General features: G+C 41.6%; 1 protein-coding gene across 5 annotated transcripts in view; it reads left to right on the forward strand.

Moving 5' to 3' along the window:
- The window catches only part of MACROD2 (mono-ADP ribosylhydrolase 2), a 996,145-nt gene that overhangs the window by 13,356 nt on the left and 965,679 nt on the right, over positions 1–17,110 (forward strand). For 4 of the 5 annotated variants that reach the window (XM_081189152.1, XM_081189149.1, XM_081189153.1 and 1 more), the window contains exon 3: positions 12,484–12,591. In XM_081189152.1, the coding sequence (XP_081045278.1) occupies positions 12,484–12,591 (108 nt within the window). The remainder of the gene's footprint in view (positions 1–12,483; positions 12,592–17,110) is intronic. The other variant, XM_081189150.1, reaches the window with a different exon arrangement.

Consider the following 17,110-nt stretch of genomic DNA (forward strand, 5'->3'; position numbering starts at 1 on the left):
CCTGCAGCCTAAGTAGTAGTAGTAGTGTAGTAGTAGTAACAACAACAACAACAACAACAACAACAACAACAACAACAACAACAACAACAACAACAACAACAGTTATACTGCACCCATCTGGCTGAGTTTCTCCAGCCACTCTGGGTGGCTCCCAACAGAATTAAAAGCACAATAAACCATCAAACATTAAAATTTTTCCTAAACAGTGCTGCCTTTAGATGTCTTCTAAAAGTCAGATAATTGTTTATTTCCTTGACATCTGATGGGAGGGCTTTCCACAGTGCGGGCGCCACTACCGAGAAGGTCTTCTGCCTGGTTCCCTGTAACCTCACTTCTTGCACAGAGGGAACCGCCAGAAGGCCCCCAGAGCTGGACCTCAGTGTCCTGGCTGAATGATGGGGGTGGAGACGCTCCTTCAGGTATACTGGGCCAAGGCCGTTTAGGGCTTTAAAGGTCAGCACCGACTCTTTGAATTGTGCTCAGAACCGTACTGGGAGCCAATGTAGGTCTTTAACTTGAAGATAACCTCATTGCCATGCCCACACACTAATGTACACAGGGTTTACTTGACAAATCAATTGACCGACATTCTTCAAGCATAGTTTTTAGTCTATTTTAAAAAAGGGTGTTAGAATACAGTATTGCTGAAATATAACAAATTGAGGGAAGGATGCTGTTAGGACCACAGTTAGTGTTGTATTGAAAGTTGCAGTTATTTTCTCCTCTGAGGTTGTGCTCCTGAATATGTATACTTAAAGTCTTGTTAGTTTCAGGAGGGCTTCCAAGTGATCTTAAAACATGTTGGGAGTGGATAATGAGAGGATATTCCTCCTAAAAAGGACGGAACTCAAGAATGTCACTTATTAATTTGATGCAGGCATCAACTTTGAGCAGCATTTTTCAAAAGGCAAACATGTTTCCCATAGGCTGCCATGTAGTAGGGAATCTGAACTAATAACCAAAAGTTATAGAAGCCGTATGCTTGCTTCCTTGAATATGGAGTAGTATTGCAGCTGCAAATGCTTTCTAAGATGAATTATCAGCAGTAACACCTTTTAAAACCTCACTACAAGGCAGAACTATACTTCATATTCAATTTTTTCCTTTCTTCATAATTTGCTAAATTTGTGTTTATAGCTTTTTCTTACTGCATTTCAGTCGGTCATCATAACTGACTACATAGCTATTGCAAATTCAATAGCTATTTTGCTAGAATGGAAATTAGGGTAGAAGGAAGTATTCTCTTTAAATTATTCAGTTATCTTGTGAAAACAGAAATGCATTCTTTTTCTAGCCTCCCATGATGATCTAAATGTTGATTTGCCGGTAACCTAGCAACTGAACTTTGAGCTATTACTACTACTACTCCCAGTCAAGACATCAATAGTACACAGTGACCAATGGGGCCAGGAAAGGACTAAAAGTGCACTTACATGTTCTTTAAAATGTTATTAACATTTTATAGATCTAACACTTAACTTTCTTTCATGTATTAATAATTTTTCCATGTGGAAATATGATCTTGCATGTTACATTTTTTACAGCACGGATCTGTCCTCTTTATGCATGCTGTTCCTCTCCCTCTCTCCCTCTGTTTCTCTCTCTCCCCCTTCAATTTCCTGTTCTTTCCAGTCATATGTTGCAGTGCTGTGTGCTTGGTGCCTGTAGGTTGAACAGCGTTTTTTATTCTTTGAGTTTTTGTTTGGTGTGTTGAACCCTGTTCTCTGGGACTCTTCTCAAGCTTTTATATTAAAACAACTGGGCGCTGGCTTAGAATTGGCTTTCATCTTTTTGGCTTTCTTCCAACTGAGCATTCTACCCATCCCATTCACCTTGAAATGTGCAAGCTTTGCTTCAAGCAGGGTTCCTTTGAATTTGTGCATGTTCATTTGAATATTTGGCAAAAGATGGGGCAATTATGGCACACAGTGGAATCTTGGGAGACAAGATTTGCCTCATTTGTTGTTGTTGCTTAGTCGTTTAGTTGTGTCAGACTCTTTGTGACCCCATGGACCAGAGCACGCCAGGCACTCCTGTCTTCCACTGCCTCCCGCAGCTTGGTTAAACTCATGTTGGTAGCTTCGAGAACACTGTGCAACCATCTCGTCCTCTGTCGTCCCCTTCTCCTTGTGCCCTCAATCTTTCCCAACATCAGGGTCTTTTCCAGGGAGTTGAGCCTCAGCTTCAGGATCTGTCCTTCCAGTCAGCACTCAGGGCTGATTTCCTTCAGAATGGATAGGTTTGATCTTCTTGCAGTCCATGGGACTCCCAAGAGTCTCCTCCAGCACCATAATTCAAAAGCATCAGTTCTTCGGCGATCAGCCTTCTTTATGGTCCAGCTCTCACTTCCATACATCACTACTGGGAAAACCATAGCTTTAACTATACAGACTTTTGTCAGCAAGGTGATGTCTCTGCTTTTTAAGATGCTGTCTAGGTTTGTCGTTGCTTTTCTCCCAAGAACCTGGCATCTTTTAATTTCGTTACTGCTGTCACCATCTGCAGTGATCATGGAGCCCAAGAAGGTAAAATCTCTCACTGTCTCCATTTCTTCCCCTTCTGTTTGCCAGGAGGTGATGGGACCAGTGGCCATGATCTTAGGTTTTTTGATGTTGAGCTTCAAACCTCATGTTTTCCCTCAAATCTTCACTAAATGTGCAACTTCATGTAAGCACCAAGTCCAGTCCAGGTAGTCCTTCTCTCTCAAATGTAAGAGCTGTAGATCTAACCAGAACCTGGCAGGTAGAAAGACAGTTAGAATGCCTCTTCTAAATTAGTTTTTCCCATGCTATAAAGCCTCTTTGCATTGCCATACTTTCCTCTATAAACTGTGTGCAGCCCTCCTAATTGCTGTAAACCTTAGTTTCCAGAAAATACTTTTTTGTTATATTTATATCCCACCTTCCTTCCATCATAGAAGGGAGGGGCTGTTACTTGAGTAGCTCAGTTCTGCTTGAGCTCTGTACATGTGCTGTAAGTATTTATGCAGCTTGGCTTCTCTCTGAACAATGAGAGCATCATTGTGGTAAACCAGTGAAAGCAGGCCAAGAAGTCTTCCCTTGGCCAATATTTCCCATTTAAACTAAAGCAGGAAGCTTGAGATTGGCAGCTTTGGAACCAGCCAAGATGTTAAAAGAACTTCAGACTCTGGTTTTGTGTCCTGAGTCAAAGGCAGTTCACCATAATTCTCTGATTTAGACAATGTGAGAGGTTGTGGTTTGTGGAATGCTTTATTGTTTAATTGCTAGCTCCAGACCAGAGGGAGGCCTGTTCATATTGTGGCTTTTTGAGCTGCAATATGATTATTTAACATAGCCAGAGTGGTTGAAATCAGGTGGTGATCAGTGGTGTATGAGATATATTGACTTTCATAATTCTTTGCCAGGTCCTGAACACTTTATGTTCAGAAAGCATGCTACATTACTGATAGCCATTATCAACCTACTCACAATCCATATAAAGCAATAAGCTACATTGAATTTTAGCTTTCTTTTTTCCTTTTATCTCCCTATTCTTTTTGTGTTTGTTTGTTTTTTTCATTGTAGGTCTGAGGAGTAGCACTGTCTTCGTTTTGTTTTTTGTTTGTTTCTATAAACTATGCTGGGAAGTATTTTTTGTTAAAAATAAACAACATTTTAATATATAAACATTACTCTTATTTAAGATCCAAGCAAAAACATTTCATTTGTCCAGGAGTTTTGAAAGATTATACTGATTTTTAATTTGTGCAAATGTTTTGTTAAAATCAGTTTATGATTTATATGTTGCCTTCACTGGGTGTAACAATGAGGAAAGGTGATATAAAAATGTGTTAAATAATAAATGGGTTGTGTTTTTACTCATTTTCGTTGGGAGCCACCCTGAGTGGCTGGGGCAATCCACACACCCACACACCTACCCCCCACCCCCACCCACAGATACATACCCCACCCCACCCCCACACACCATGATCCAACTGCAGAAGAAGAAAAGAGCCACAGTATCATGTTAGCAAAGGATGTAATTGAAGAGAAAGGTGTACCTCAAGGAACAGATTTTATCTAAGTGTCTAGCATGCCATGACAATTATATTTGAATTGTTAGTTTGCACAAAGACCCCTGGACAATACCTACCTTAATGACTTTGTATGAAACCCTTCCCAAAACATTTTAAGAAATGACCCAAGCTAAGGACTATTGATCTGTTCTAGAGTGTTCCCCTGCTTGGGGCCAGATATAATTTGTTTTAATAGTGAATCACTTCCACCAGCAAAGAACAGCCCATGGCTGTATCAATCACTACCTTTGCTTGGTGTTTGCTAATTAGTTAACAGTTGTTTACTATAATTAGATGATACATAGTTCTCCATTCAAAAAACTTTTTAGAATGACTTATAACAGTTGAAAATAACTTAGACTGGATATTACTGCATCAGCATTTGTATTAACCAGAAATATAATTTTAGCTACCTTTGTTACTTAGAGATCTTTCAAAACTTCTCTGTACTGGATAAAAAAAATGAAAGAAACTGATACACAGAAGCTCCATAATATATGAATCCTTAAAATGAAAAACAGTTGATTTCATTCTTTGACAACATTTGATCTACCTGAGAAACCTTTGTGAAGTTAAGATGCAATCTGGAATAATCCAAGTAACAAGGTGTGAATGTCTTGCCCTTGCAGCTGTCATAGAATCATAGAACTGTAGAGTTGGAAGGGACCATGAGGGTAATCTAGTCCAGCTCCCTGCAATGCAGGAATCATTCACTCAACGTGGGGCTTGAAACCACAACCCTGAGATTAAGAGTCTGAGCGCAGTTTGTTAGAGCATAGTGCTGATCATGCCAAGGTCGCAGGTCTGATCCCCACTTGGGACAGCTGCATATTCCTGCGTTGTGGGAGGGTTGGACTCTGCAGCGTATCTTCCAACCCTGCAATTCTAGGATTCTAAAGTGTATGCCAGGGGTCAGCAACCTTTTTCAGCTGTGGGCTGGTCCACCATCCCTCAGACCTTGTGGGGGGCTGGACTATATTTTTTGGGGGAAATGAACGAATTCCTATGCCCCACAAATAACCCAGAGATGCATTTTAAATAAAAGGACACATTCTACTCATGTAAAAACATGCTGTTTCCCGGACCGTCTGTGGGTCGGATTGAGAAAGTGATTGGGCCGCATCCAGCCCCTGGGCCTTACGTTACCTGCCCCAGGTGTATGCTCTACTGACATGCTTTAATGGAATGCAGACTGTGATCATGTGCATTTATGCACTTCTAGGACTCTATATTTGCTCTAAGCATCTTGAGGAGAAAACCTTAGTAGTAAATGTTTATTTTAATTCATAAAACTAAACCAGCACAATTGTGCCAAAATTCAATATTAGTTCTCAAATGTTATTTTCTTGACAAAGGCTCCCTCTAGTGGTATATGTTAAAGCAAAATGTTTTGGACTTCTGCAAAAGTTCCCTTCGATTTTATTCTCACTTTACATGCAAATTTGGAATAGTCAGCTGCTTTGCTAGCAAGGCACCCATCTGATTAGTCTGTGCGTGTTCACAGGATGAATAAAGAGGTCATTAGGTGAGGATGGATGAGAGGCTTTGTCAGCTGAAAAAGCTGTCCTTTGCATTTTGTTGATGTCTTGCAGCAGAATAGCCTTTTGGCTTTAGATTTGTCTGTATTGCTAAAAATCAAATGACCTCTACAATACAAAAACAAAACAAGAATGTGCAAACAGTTCTAGAAGTCTATCCTTGACCACAGTGTGCTTTCATTTAATAAAGATCTATGCAGATACAAAGGAGATAATTTTATAATCTAGACAAAATAAATATTTTATGGTAGTTGAACACAAAACTGTCTCTTGCCATTTTGTGCACCGTATTCTGTATGCAGCATTAAGGGCACTAACTGCAACATTCCTTATTCTTTAAGGAATTGCATACCTTTGATTTGTATATTTCACACCCTATGTTACGTTATCCAGTAAATAGTGAAGCCCTGAAGGAGATTCATACTTTTGATTCTTTCTACAAGGGGACGCGGGTGGCCCTGTGGGTTAAACCACAGAGCCTAGGACTTGCCGATCAGAAGGTTGGCAGTTCGAATCCCCGCGACAGGGTGAGCTCTCGTTGCTCTGTCCCAGCTCCTGCCAACCTAGCAGTTCGAAAGCACATCAAAGTGCAAGTAGATAAATAGGTTCCACTCTGGCGGGAAGGTAAACGGCGTTTCCATGCACTGCTCCGGTTCACCGGAAGCGGCTTAGTCATGCTGGCCACATGACCCGGAAGCTGTACGTCTGCTCCCTCAACCAATATAGCGAGATGAGCGCCGCAACCCCAGAGTCGGCCACGACTGGACCTAATGGTCAGGGGTCCCTTTACCTTTACAAGGGGTATGGAGTGGTGGTGGATGACCTAGTTCAGAGGCATGTCAGTATGGGGTACACAGCCACTCAAAGGGGTAGTAGTTAGCATGTGCAGAATGTGTTAAAGACTCACCTGTACGCTATGAAGTTTTCAGCTTTGCAGTCATGTTCCATATACCTGTTACCAGGATTGGTTTCCGGGAGATGAGACTGTTATGAAAATAAAATATAGACGATTGACAAGTGTCAGAGGCTGCCTCAGGTCTCAGCTCACAAAAGACCAACGCCAAGCTCTTCTTATATACAAGGATGTTTATTGCAGTTCATTATTGATTCCACAACCGAGGCGCGCAGCCCCGAGTCTCTAACGTTAGACATTTGAAGTCCCCTCTGAATCGGTCCCGCCCCTGCACCAACTTAAGAGGCTTGTGCTAGACCACCTCTTCCTGTCTTTCCTTTTCCGCAGGGTCTTTCTGCCCCCCTGGGTTCCTTCCCTCCTGCTCTCTCCAGAAGCGGATTCCTGAGATGCCTGTTCCCCCCTCCTTCGTGCTTTGGGGCTGGGCTCCTCCTCCGGGCTTTCTCCATTTCCGCGCGCCTCCACATTTGAACTTGGCGCGCGCTCGCTACCCCTGACCTTCCTTTTGACACTTACACTACTCCCTGTACTACTCTCCGCCTCTTCCGCCAGGACGTTCTCCCCAGATCTCCTTCCCCTGTCTCTTTCCTGCTCCACTCCGTGTGTCACACTGGGAACCCCCCTCTCTTCCCTTCGTTCCTGCTGGGAAGCCGGCCCCGATCTCCCACTCCCGCTCGGGGTTTCCCTGCTGCTTCCCTGCTCCTGGCAGGTCCCCCCTGTGACCCCCCTTGTCCTGACTAGGGGCGCCCCCTCCTGAGAATCCTCCGATTCACTTGAGAGACTCATGGAAGATCTCAAGTCATTGTCATCCTCTTCCTCACTGTCCTGGGATTCTTCCTCGTCGCTCTCCGTCTCCTCCCTCACCTGTGCCTCTGTCTCTGAACCCCTGACATCCAGGATTTAGAGCTTGCCTAAAGCACTGCTATCAGCAGTGAATATCTACATCACACCCCTATTGTGAGAACAGAAGGGGGCTGGATCTAGACACATCAAATAAGTGTTTCAGTTTAAAGCGTAAATTTAAACAGGGATCACAGCTAAAGAAAAACAGGACTTCATGTCACCATCTGGTGGCACAATGTTATATTTTTTCTTTACCAGTCTAGCTGAGTCCTGGGTCAAGTATTACAAAACAGCATAAAAGAAAATGGAGAAAGAAGTAATGAAGAATTATAAGGATGACTGTGAGATGCAGAGCACCCCAACCTACCAACCACTAAACTGCAGAGTGTGCCCATCCAACTACTAATTTTGGAATCTTTTTTTGCCATTATTTGGTGGTTGGACTATGGGGCTGAGTATTCCTCTTCTGGCTTGCAGATTCCCTTCCACTGGTTTTAACCACATTGGTACTGCCATTAACCATGTATTGAAGTCATAGATAAATGAAGCAAACTGTGGTTGGTATTAACAGCAGTTAATTGTAATATACAAATAACTGTTAACCATGGTTAAGACCGTTGAAGATTATTTGCATGAGAGAAGAGGGGCTATGGAAAGGTGGTACACATTCCTGTGCATCACATGTGTTCTTCCAAACCTGGTTAAGAAATCGAGGGTGTAGGACTGTGAAAACACAATGAAGTTTTCTGAAATACCAGTGGCATGCTTCCCCTGGCAAATATAATGAACTTCCTTTGGGGTGCTTTTGTACTTAAGATAAAAATGTTGCATTGTTGGTTACATTAAGTGGCAGGCAGTTGTGTGAGGGAAATTACTTCCTGCCTTACTATTATTATTATTTTACTATATTTTCTGTTAAATCTTCTCCTTTTGGAAATGCATTGTTTTATAAAATTAATGAATGACCAAAAGAGAAATTAAATTGAGCAACTGCTTGTAAAATCTAGAAATCAAACATAATATTTCTAGAAAGCACATCAATCTATGTGTACAGGTTTCAAGCATGCTAAAATTAGTAGGTCAACAGTTTTTGGCATCTTCACTTTTTAAAATTAAAATCTTTTTTTTTTTATTAGTTTTAACTATCAGACTTAATAGTTGTTTGTTACCTAAAAGGCCTCTAAGAAACTTGCATTTTAAAACGTAAACATACATTATATCATAGAAAAACCATATACAAATCAACATTTTCATGCAACACCTGCAATTCTAATTCACTCACACACATGCAAAAATTAGTCTCGCAGACTTTCTAAGTCTTGGCACTGGAGCTCAGTGCTTGGAACCAGAAGGTTTTATGAGAATAAAGATACATAGCTATTGAACCCAAATGCATTCATTTCAAAAGAAACGATGTACAAGCAAAGCAGCTCAGCAACAACTATGCTGCATTATCCTGGTGAACAAAAGCATTATACCAGGACATGGAAGACATTGGTTCAAATCACACATCTGCTGAACATTGTTTTCCCCAAACATGGTGATAGGCGCGAGCCAGCAGTAAATTACAAATGAGCAAGTTGTAGTTAAGTCTTTATTGGCAAAAATAAAGCAAAAACAAATCACAGGAGTGCCCAATGAGCATAGGAACTCATCTCTGCCAGGTCTTGTCCCCATGAAGCAATTGCTGAGACTTAAGGTCCCCACCTCCCCATAGCTGCCTAAGTCCCCTCCTCTACTGGATTTCCACCAAGCAACCTGAGACTATACCTGTGTGAAGCTAGCTTCTTCTCTACCCTCTTCATGCCTCTCATAGTTCTGGGAGACTAGAGGGGAGCAGAGCTTGTCGCAGCAGGAGGGGGAGACACCTGCGCGACTTGCCAGCCAGGCTTAGCTCTGCCTCCTCTCCTACTTCTGATTCTGGACTTCTCTTTGCCACAGACTCCTTCCGCTCACTAAGCCCCATTACCTTTTCAATTTCATACACTTCCCCCCAATCTTCTCCCTCTGACCACTCATTGTTGTCCCACCACCAATCCCCTGGCTCTGAGCCTTCTTTCCTGGGGGCGCGGGTCCTCAGCTGGTTCCTCCCACCATTCCTCTTGCAGCTAACCAGTCTGTGACACATAGGCACAATAGATGTTTTCCAAGCAAGTCAAAACATTTATTCGTGTTCAGTAAACAGTGAGCTTTTGAAAGAGAACTGCAGATATAGTTTACTCATGGGGATTAGAACATGAGCTTCTACCTCCAGAGAGCAAATCCCTAACTAGTTTCCTGTAGTAGTATCAATCTAGTACAGTGGTACCTCGGGTTAAGTACTTAATTCGTTCCGGAGGTCCGTTCTTAACCTGAAACTGTTCTTAACCTGAAGCACCACTTTAGCTCATGGGGCCTCCTGCTGCTGCTACACCGCCGGAGCACGATTTCTGTTCTCATCCTGAGGTAAAGTTCTTAACCCGAAGTACTATTTCTGGATTAGTGGAGTCTGTAACCTGAAGCGTATGTAACCTAAAGCATATGTAACCCGAGGTACCACTGTACAGTGGAACCTCGGGTTACGTACCGTCCTCCTTACGAATGCTTCGGGTAACGAGCTCCACTAACCCAGAAGTAGATGTTCCTGGTAGTGAAATTTGCCCCGGGATGAGAGCGGAAGTCACAAGCCAGCAGCGCGGCAGCAGCAGGTGGCCCCATTAGCAAAAGTGTGCCTTAGGTTAAGAACAGTTTTGGGTTAAGAACGGACCTCCGGAATGAATTAAGTTCGTAACTGGAGGTACCACTGTATAACCACATCAATAGCTTTTTTACTTCTGGTCAAGCCTAGTGATCTGCCACAATTTCCCCCTCCTTAGGCCAATGCAGTCCAAGAGCCTTGACTATGGTACCCAATTAGTTCTGGTGTTCTGGTAGAGCACATTCTCTAGAATTGCCATGTTTTGAAGAGCAAAAAAGAGGGCATATTTGCCGACTTCTACTTTTGACTACGGATCGCTATGTTAACTCTTGCCCTCCCAGACTCCTCCAAGATCTTACAGCTGAGCCAGCATCCTTTTAGTTCAGCCACAAGAGAAGGAATTTATACTGTATGTAGCTAGTTTAAGATGCTGCTTTGTTGTGATTATCTGCTGCAGACTAGCTTAGCCAGGTGCCTTAGATCTGAGTTTAATGCACTAGAACAATTTTCTTGGGTTACTGTAAACAAAAAACAAAAATCTTGGATATTTTACCAAATTTTAAAAATGCGCCCAGACATAAATTTTGATCCTGAAAAAGAGAATATGTCCGGGGTGGGGGGGGGAGAGGACATATGGCAACTGGACCTGAAAAAGAGGATGTGTCCTGGAAAAAGAGCACATATGGCAACCCAAAGTCCTACATTCACTCTCTGATGGTTCTCTTAACCTGATCACAATGTCAAGGCAGGCAAATTTGGGCATTACACCCTCTCCTGATATGTCCCGCGGAAGACCTTAAGGTCCACAAATGACAACACTTTGGAGGTCCCAGGTCTCAAGGTGGTTAGATTGGTCTCAACTAGGGCCAGGGCCTTTTCAGTACTGGCCCCGACTTGGTGGAACGCTCTGTCACAAGAGACTAGGGCCCTGTGGGACTTAACATCTTTCCACAGGGCCTGCAAGACAGAGCAGTTCCGCCTGGCCTTTGGTTTGGACTCAGTCTGACCCTTCTGTTTCCCTCCTCTTATGCTTTTGATTTATGGGCTACTTTTAAAATGAGGCTGCATTTTAAGTTGCATTTTAACCTGTATTTTAAATTGCCCCCCCCATTATGTTTTTGTTGTAATTTTACTGGTGTTAGCTGCCCTGAGTCTGGCTCTGGCCTGGGAGGGTGGGGTATAAATAAAATTTTTTATTATTAGCATTATTATTATACATTTCAGCCCATTCATGGGGTCTTCCAAAAATGACTTCCTTGTTTCTAAACCTTTTGCTGCATCTGCTAGCCTGGTCATGTGTAAGTTGTTAACACTACAGCTGCCAATTCATCAACAAACCTCTTGGCTTGTTCTTGTGCCTTTAATAGCTAGATAATCTTCATAAATCAGTAGGTGAAGATTTTCAGATGACTAGGTTACATTACCACTTGCTGATTCAGTAGAGCATGACAAAATGCTGTAAAAAAAATGGTAACAACTTCACACTGGTAACGCTTCTTTACTCTGTACAGCTCACATTCACTAGCACATTATACAGGATAATATGTGTCACAGACCCGTGTAAGGATGAATAGATTTCCTTTTGGTGTGCAAAAAGGCATTTCATGAGAATAAAGAGGACACCAATGGACGTAAGAGCATGCTTCTTAAACTGGGAACATTTGATTCCATTATGTTTGTCTCCAGTCTTGGGAGTTGTCTTTGATGTAATCTCTTTTTGTTTTGGATTTGTTGTAGGGTTGCAATTGGCTCTTTCCAAAATCTGCTTCTACACTGTAAGTCTAGCTTACATATAGAAGGCGTTATATTTCCCTCAAGCACATCTCTCTTCCACACATTTTTATGTAGATGTAGTTATAAGCATGACAGTTGATGAAAGCTAGTAGACTGCAGTGGTGCAATTCTGTATATTGTATCATCTCGAGAATGGGCAATTATCCCTGTGTCCATTTAAGTGTCCATTTAATAATACTGTTTAAAAAAGGATGGAAATCTGCTTCTTGGGGCTATTTGTCATTGGTTACCTCCAACTTTAACAATAAAATATTTATTGTTTTATAACAAACATTACTTGACTTTGTTTTATGCCATTATACTGATTCTGTCTCAGTTATGAGAAACTTAAAAACATAAAATTAACAAATCACAATCAGTAATCAACCTGAAGCCATGTTAAAGAGAAAATCCCAGTCCCTGACTCAGAGGTAATGTGAGGTCAAAGCTTCTAGGTTTCTTTATCCTGCTCATGACAGGGGTGGAGTGAAGCTGTCTGTTCGTGATAAACTATGATAAGCTTGGAAGTCTGGTTCATTGTTGTGTGTTAACACAGCTGCTGGTAATGAGTAGATCTAATTTTAATCCTTATAGTATTAAAATTACAGTTGTAAAATACTAATCCTCTGCTATACACTATGGGGTTTTTTTCTTCAGTGCGTGGTGCTACTGGTGTGTATGTTAAGATATTTTCATTTTCTTACAGAAGAAAACACCCAGGAACCTTTGCTGGAGAAGAAAAATCTGAGTGAGAAAGTCTCCCTCTACAGAGGTGATATCACGGTGCTTGAGATTGATGCCATAGTTAATGCTGGTAGGTGCTAAATGTTAAAAAGTTAAATATGACCTATGAAATAGAAGTGTCCGGTAAAATATATCCGGATAATCTTTGGGGTGTAGGAGGCCAAAATATGCAGAACTGCATGTATTTGGTGCTGTGCAGGAATCAAAGCACTGTTGCATTGGGTGGGAATGAAACCTGGGCCTCCCACATGGCACGCATGAATTCTACTACTGAACCACCAATGATTTTTTCTATCAATATTCTGAAGAGGGCTTATGTATGAATCTTTTGCTTTGTAATAATAATTACATGTGGTCTGAAACATGAAGCAAGGGTTTGTTGGTTTACTGCATCAATAGAGCCTCTAGAAATTTACTAGTTTGATCTTTAATGACAGTTGAGATTCTCAGGGTACTAAATTCTATCACCAATACAGTATTGGGTGGGTTTGGTAGAATCACAGAGTACATAATCCCTGCAAGAAAATGATGTCAATTTCTGTGATTTCTTGCAAATCATATCTGTTTGAAGCTGTTAATGTAATGTTAATGTAGTGTACATCTCTTATGATTGATTCTGATCACATTATTTGCAACGGAATTTAAATTTTGTATATGGGGGTGGGTCATAGGATGATGCTGGATAAATAAGGCCTTTTAAATGAGATTTCATTTTGCTGCTTGCATGTAAGATGTGCAATGCAGGGATTGTACAAGCAGGTCCAAAGCCAACAGGAGAATTGAAATTGCTTCAACTTTGTTTTCTTGCATCTTCACAGTGGTTCAGTAAGGATGTAATATTGCATTGCTTTCTTCCCTCACTTCCCTTTTGCATGAGCATTCCTTCCTCACCCTCATTTTCAGTTCTAGTCTTAGCCTGATTTCCCCACTACTTTATAAGTACCCGGGGAGCGCAGGGCAATTCTATACCTCCCTGTTGCTCTCAGATACCAATCCTGCTACAACATACAATATTGCTAGATTCTGCATAGCAGTGCTCAAAATTTGTCGGGGGATGACCTGTGCCACAAACTAGATTTAATTAACATATCAGAGTGCTCTATAAATTAATAGTTAAAGTCTTTTATATATCAACCTTTTATTCTTTTCCATATCTGCCCAATGCTCCTATCCCTTCTTTTAGCTTCTTTTAAATTCTTAGAGACTTTTATATTCACCATCTGTTTTAATACCTTTTAGCTTTCCAAAACGCTTTTCAGATTTTAAATGACTGCATCCCACCCTTTTATGCTGGTCTATGACCCTAATAAAGATTTTGTTGTTGTTGTTGTCAGCCCTAGTGCTGACTTTGGAGTAACTCTGGTCAGTATGTAGTTTGGCCCTACTTCACAGTAACTGAAAATGGTCAACCAATGTAACACTAAAAAGAGTGAAACAAAGGAAAAGAGAATGCTGTGGGGAAAGGAGCAAATTGGGGGGTGAGGACAATAATGATTTTGTAGGGTCCCTCTTGCTTTGCTAAAAGCTTGCTTTTGCTAATTGATAAAAATAACAACAGTTTTTGTCCTGCTGTAAATTTCCTCTACTCATCATGTCTTCCCTTGAATATTCTGAGTATAGGCAGCGATCATTTTGCACATGTTCAATTGGTGTTGACCCACCAACAGGCTGGTTGTTTTGGACCTGGAATAGAGTGGAACGGGGTGGGGCAGTTGCTAACTTATATCACTGTACTAGAACATCCTTGTATTTAATCACTCATCTGGTGGGCATAGGTGACAAGGAGTTGCATGTGGGAGAGTAAGGGAGCCAAGAAGAGCTGTAGTGTTGACTGTTCTCTGTGCCTAGCAAGTAGGCTGCCAGATGAGGGAAGCCCCCTTTCTTCACACTTTATGTAGAAGTGCAGCATGCCATAGCAGGAATGACAAAACTCTCGAGAATGTTGGCTTCAGGTTTGAGTTAGCCCTGGCAAAGTGCTCTCTGATGGGCCCCCTCCCTGGTTGATGGTGCTACTGAGCTTACCTGGCAGTGGAGGTAGGCAATAGCAGAGCTTGGTAGCTGTGTGCTACTGTCTTAATTTCTCACAATCCTCCAGTGGGGTGCATGGAACATCACAATGCTTGCTGAATCCTGCCATGTGCTGCTGCTTGGAATGTCTAGCAAGAGGAGGGTGTAGGGAGGGTGTAGGGCAGTTATCAGCAGTAGGTCTTGCCAATGTGCTGAGTCCTCCTTGGCAGGTGCTCCAGGATGCCTGCTGCTGATGTTGGCCCTGGCTCTCCATCCCTCCTCTGCCAGAGCTCAGAAAGCAGAAAATGTTTGTGACAGACTAATAGCCTTTGTGAACATAATTGTAAGACTCTGCTACAAATTATTCCTTGCTCTGTGATCTGCCCTTGAGTATCAGAGTAAGGTAGTATCAAACTGATGAAATTTATAAATACAGTGGACGCTCGGGTTGCGAACATGATCCATGCGGGATGCATGTCTGCAACCTGCATCTGCGCATGCGTGGGTTGCGATTCGGTGCTTCTGCGCAAAGCGTGATTTAGTGCTTCTGCGCATGCACGACCGCCAAAACCTGGAAGTAACCCATTCCGGTACGTCCGGGTTTCGGGGGTCCGCAACCCGAAAAAACGCAACCTGAAGCATCTGTAACCCGAGGTATGACTGTGCCATGCTAGAACTAATGTTTCTCTTGTACGTCCCTTGACGGAAGTTCATGCCTAAAAACAGGAATAACATTTTCCCGACCATGTTTATTTATACCTGTCTAAACTTTCTCAACTTTGGGGTGGACATCAGTAATTTTAGTCCTGCTTCCTTACTAGCTTCTGTGTTGGTGTCATTTCACTGAGACAATAAAGATAAATTGCTATGGTTAGGCAACAGAGTTTGCAAGAAATGAGGCTTTGTGGCTGGTAAATCTGTTGAAAAGTATAATGTAGCTTTTAATTTACTTAACTGATGGTGATTCATTTCTCATGTAGAAGTAAAAACAGATTAGTTACTGGTACAGAATTTTAAGAATGCTGCCAGAAACACATTTGAAGCAACTATCATATCATATTGCAGTACCTACCGAATACAAGATCTATATCTACTCTATACGGCAAAATGTATTCTCTACGTTTCATGTGAAAAAATAATTCCAGTTGCTCTTTGTAAAGATCATTTATAGAAAAGAAAATGGTTTAGGAAACACCGCCATCTTAAAAGCATAGTGTCAACTTACAGTTTTAAACTACATAGAGCATGAAGTTTTACTGCTTGACTCTTCTAACTGCTTCTGTTGACCTTCAGGGACTTTCTGGTTTGCTTAGCTGCATCTTAATTTTATGAAGCATCTCATGCCTTGTCAAGCCAAAAATTAAACTTCAAGGTAGAGGTAGGGTATTTATATGTTGGAATTGTGAACTGAATATATTAGCCATGAATTATGTTTAAATGAACGTGTTAGTATAGTCTGTTGACTAACTGAGCCCCACCGCCCCACATGAACAGCTTGTTAATGCATAATCAGTCACTGAGGTTGCCATGAATTTGTAGCTTAATGAACAGGTGAGGGGAGAGGAGGAATTTAAATCTGAAATTGATCTGACAGCCCATCGCTGATTGCTAATCCATTTCATTTGGCAACTTAATTTATCACACAGCTAAAATTTTCTTCTTGTAGCTTTCTGGGAGGAATTAATTCAGAAGCATGCCCAATAATATTGGGTTCAGCCAGCCTATTTGTATTTTGCAGCAGTGCTGAAGACTGGAAGACTGTGTGGGTGGGATGGAGAAAGCTGCTATGAATAAGCTTTAATTGTGACTTGCTATTAGCAGAGAACAGAACTGTGTGCAGCCTTATTATGATTTTGTTCTTGAGCACATTATTTCACATATGGAGGATATAACTGAAATATTGCATCTTTTCTTGAGAAGGTGAGGCTTTCCTGGGCCTTTTAATGTGCAAAGTTGAAGCATTGGTTTATTATTGGCTGGTGGCTCCTAAAAGGGTATATATAGGGTGCTACAAGTTCAACCCACCTAAACAGAGGATGATATCCAGCAAAACCATATGCAGGGTAGGTCCATTAGTTTACCTTCATCCAGAGTGTTTACTCTGAGGTATTATACACTAATTTAGACTGAAGTATTTTTCCAAAATACTTGTTTGAGAAACTTATTTTTTGCTCCTTGTAAACCCTGCTTAAATTGGTATATACATCTTTCTTTCTTTTTTTGCAAAAAACCCATGTTCTGTATGAAATCAACTGTTATGCGCCAGTGTCCAAGGTCACTGTATTCTTTGAAATCCCTGAATTTGCTTCCTGTTCATGTTTCTGCTTAGTCTCTGTTCTGCAGTACTTTCATGTTGACCACTGTGATTATCATCTGTATCAAAAGTGTTAGCAGTGGGTTGAATATTGCTAGAAAGAGCTCTCACAGTTTGTGCAATGTTGCAGGCTTCAGTGGTGCTTGCTTAGCTTATTTCAACTGTAGATGTTTGTGTTTTGGTATCCACTTAAGTACTTTTGTGATCTCATTGTTATTCCTCTAGGGTCTTAACCGCTGTTAAAAATGGGGGGGGGGGGTTACATTAG

The sequence above is a fragment of the Podarcis bocagei genome (assembly GCF_964188305.1).
Source record: "Podarcis bocagei genome assembly, chromosome: 3".
In the NCBI taxonomy this organism is placed as follows: domain Eukaryota; kingdom Metazoa; phylum Chordata; class Lepidosauria; order Squamata; family Lacertidae; genus Podarcis; species Podarcis bocagei.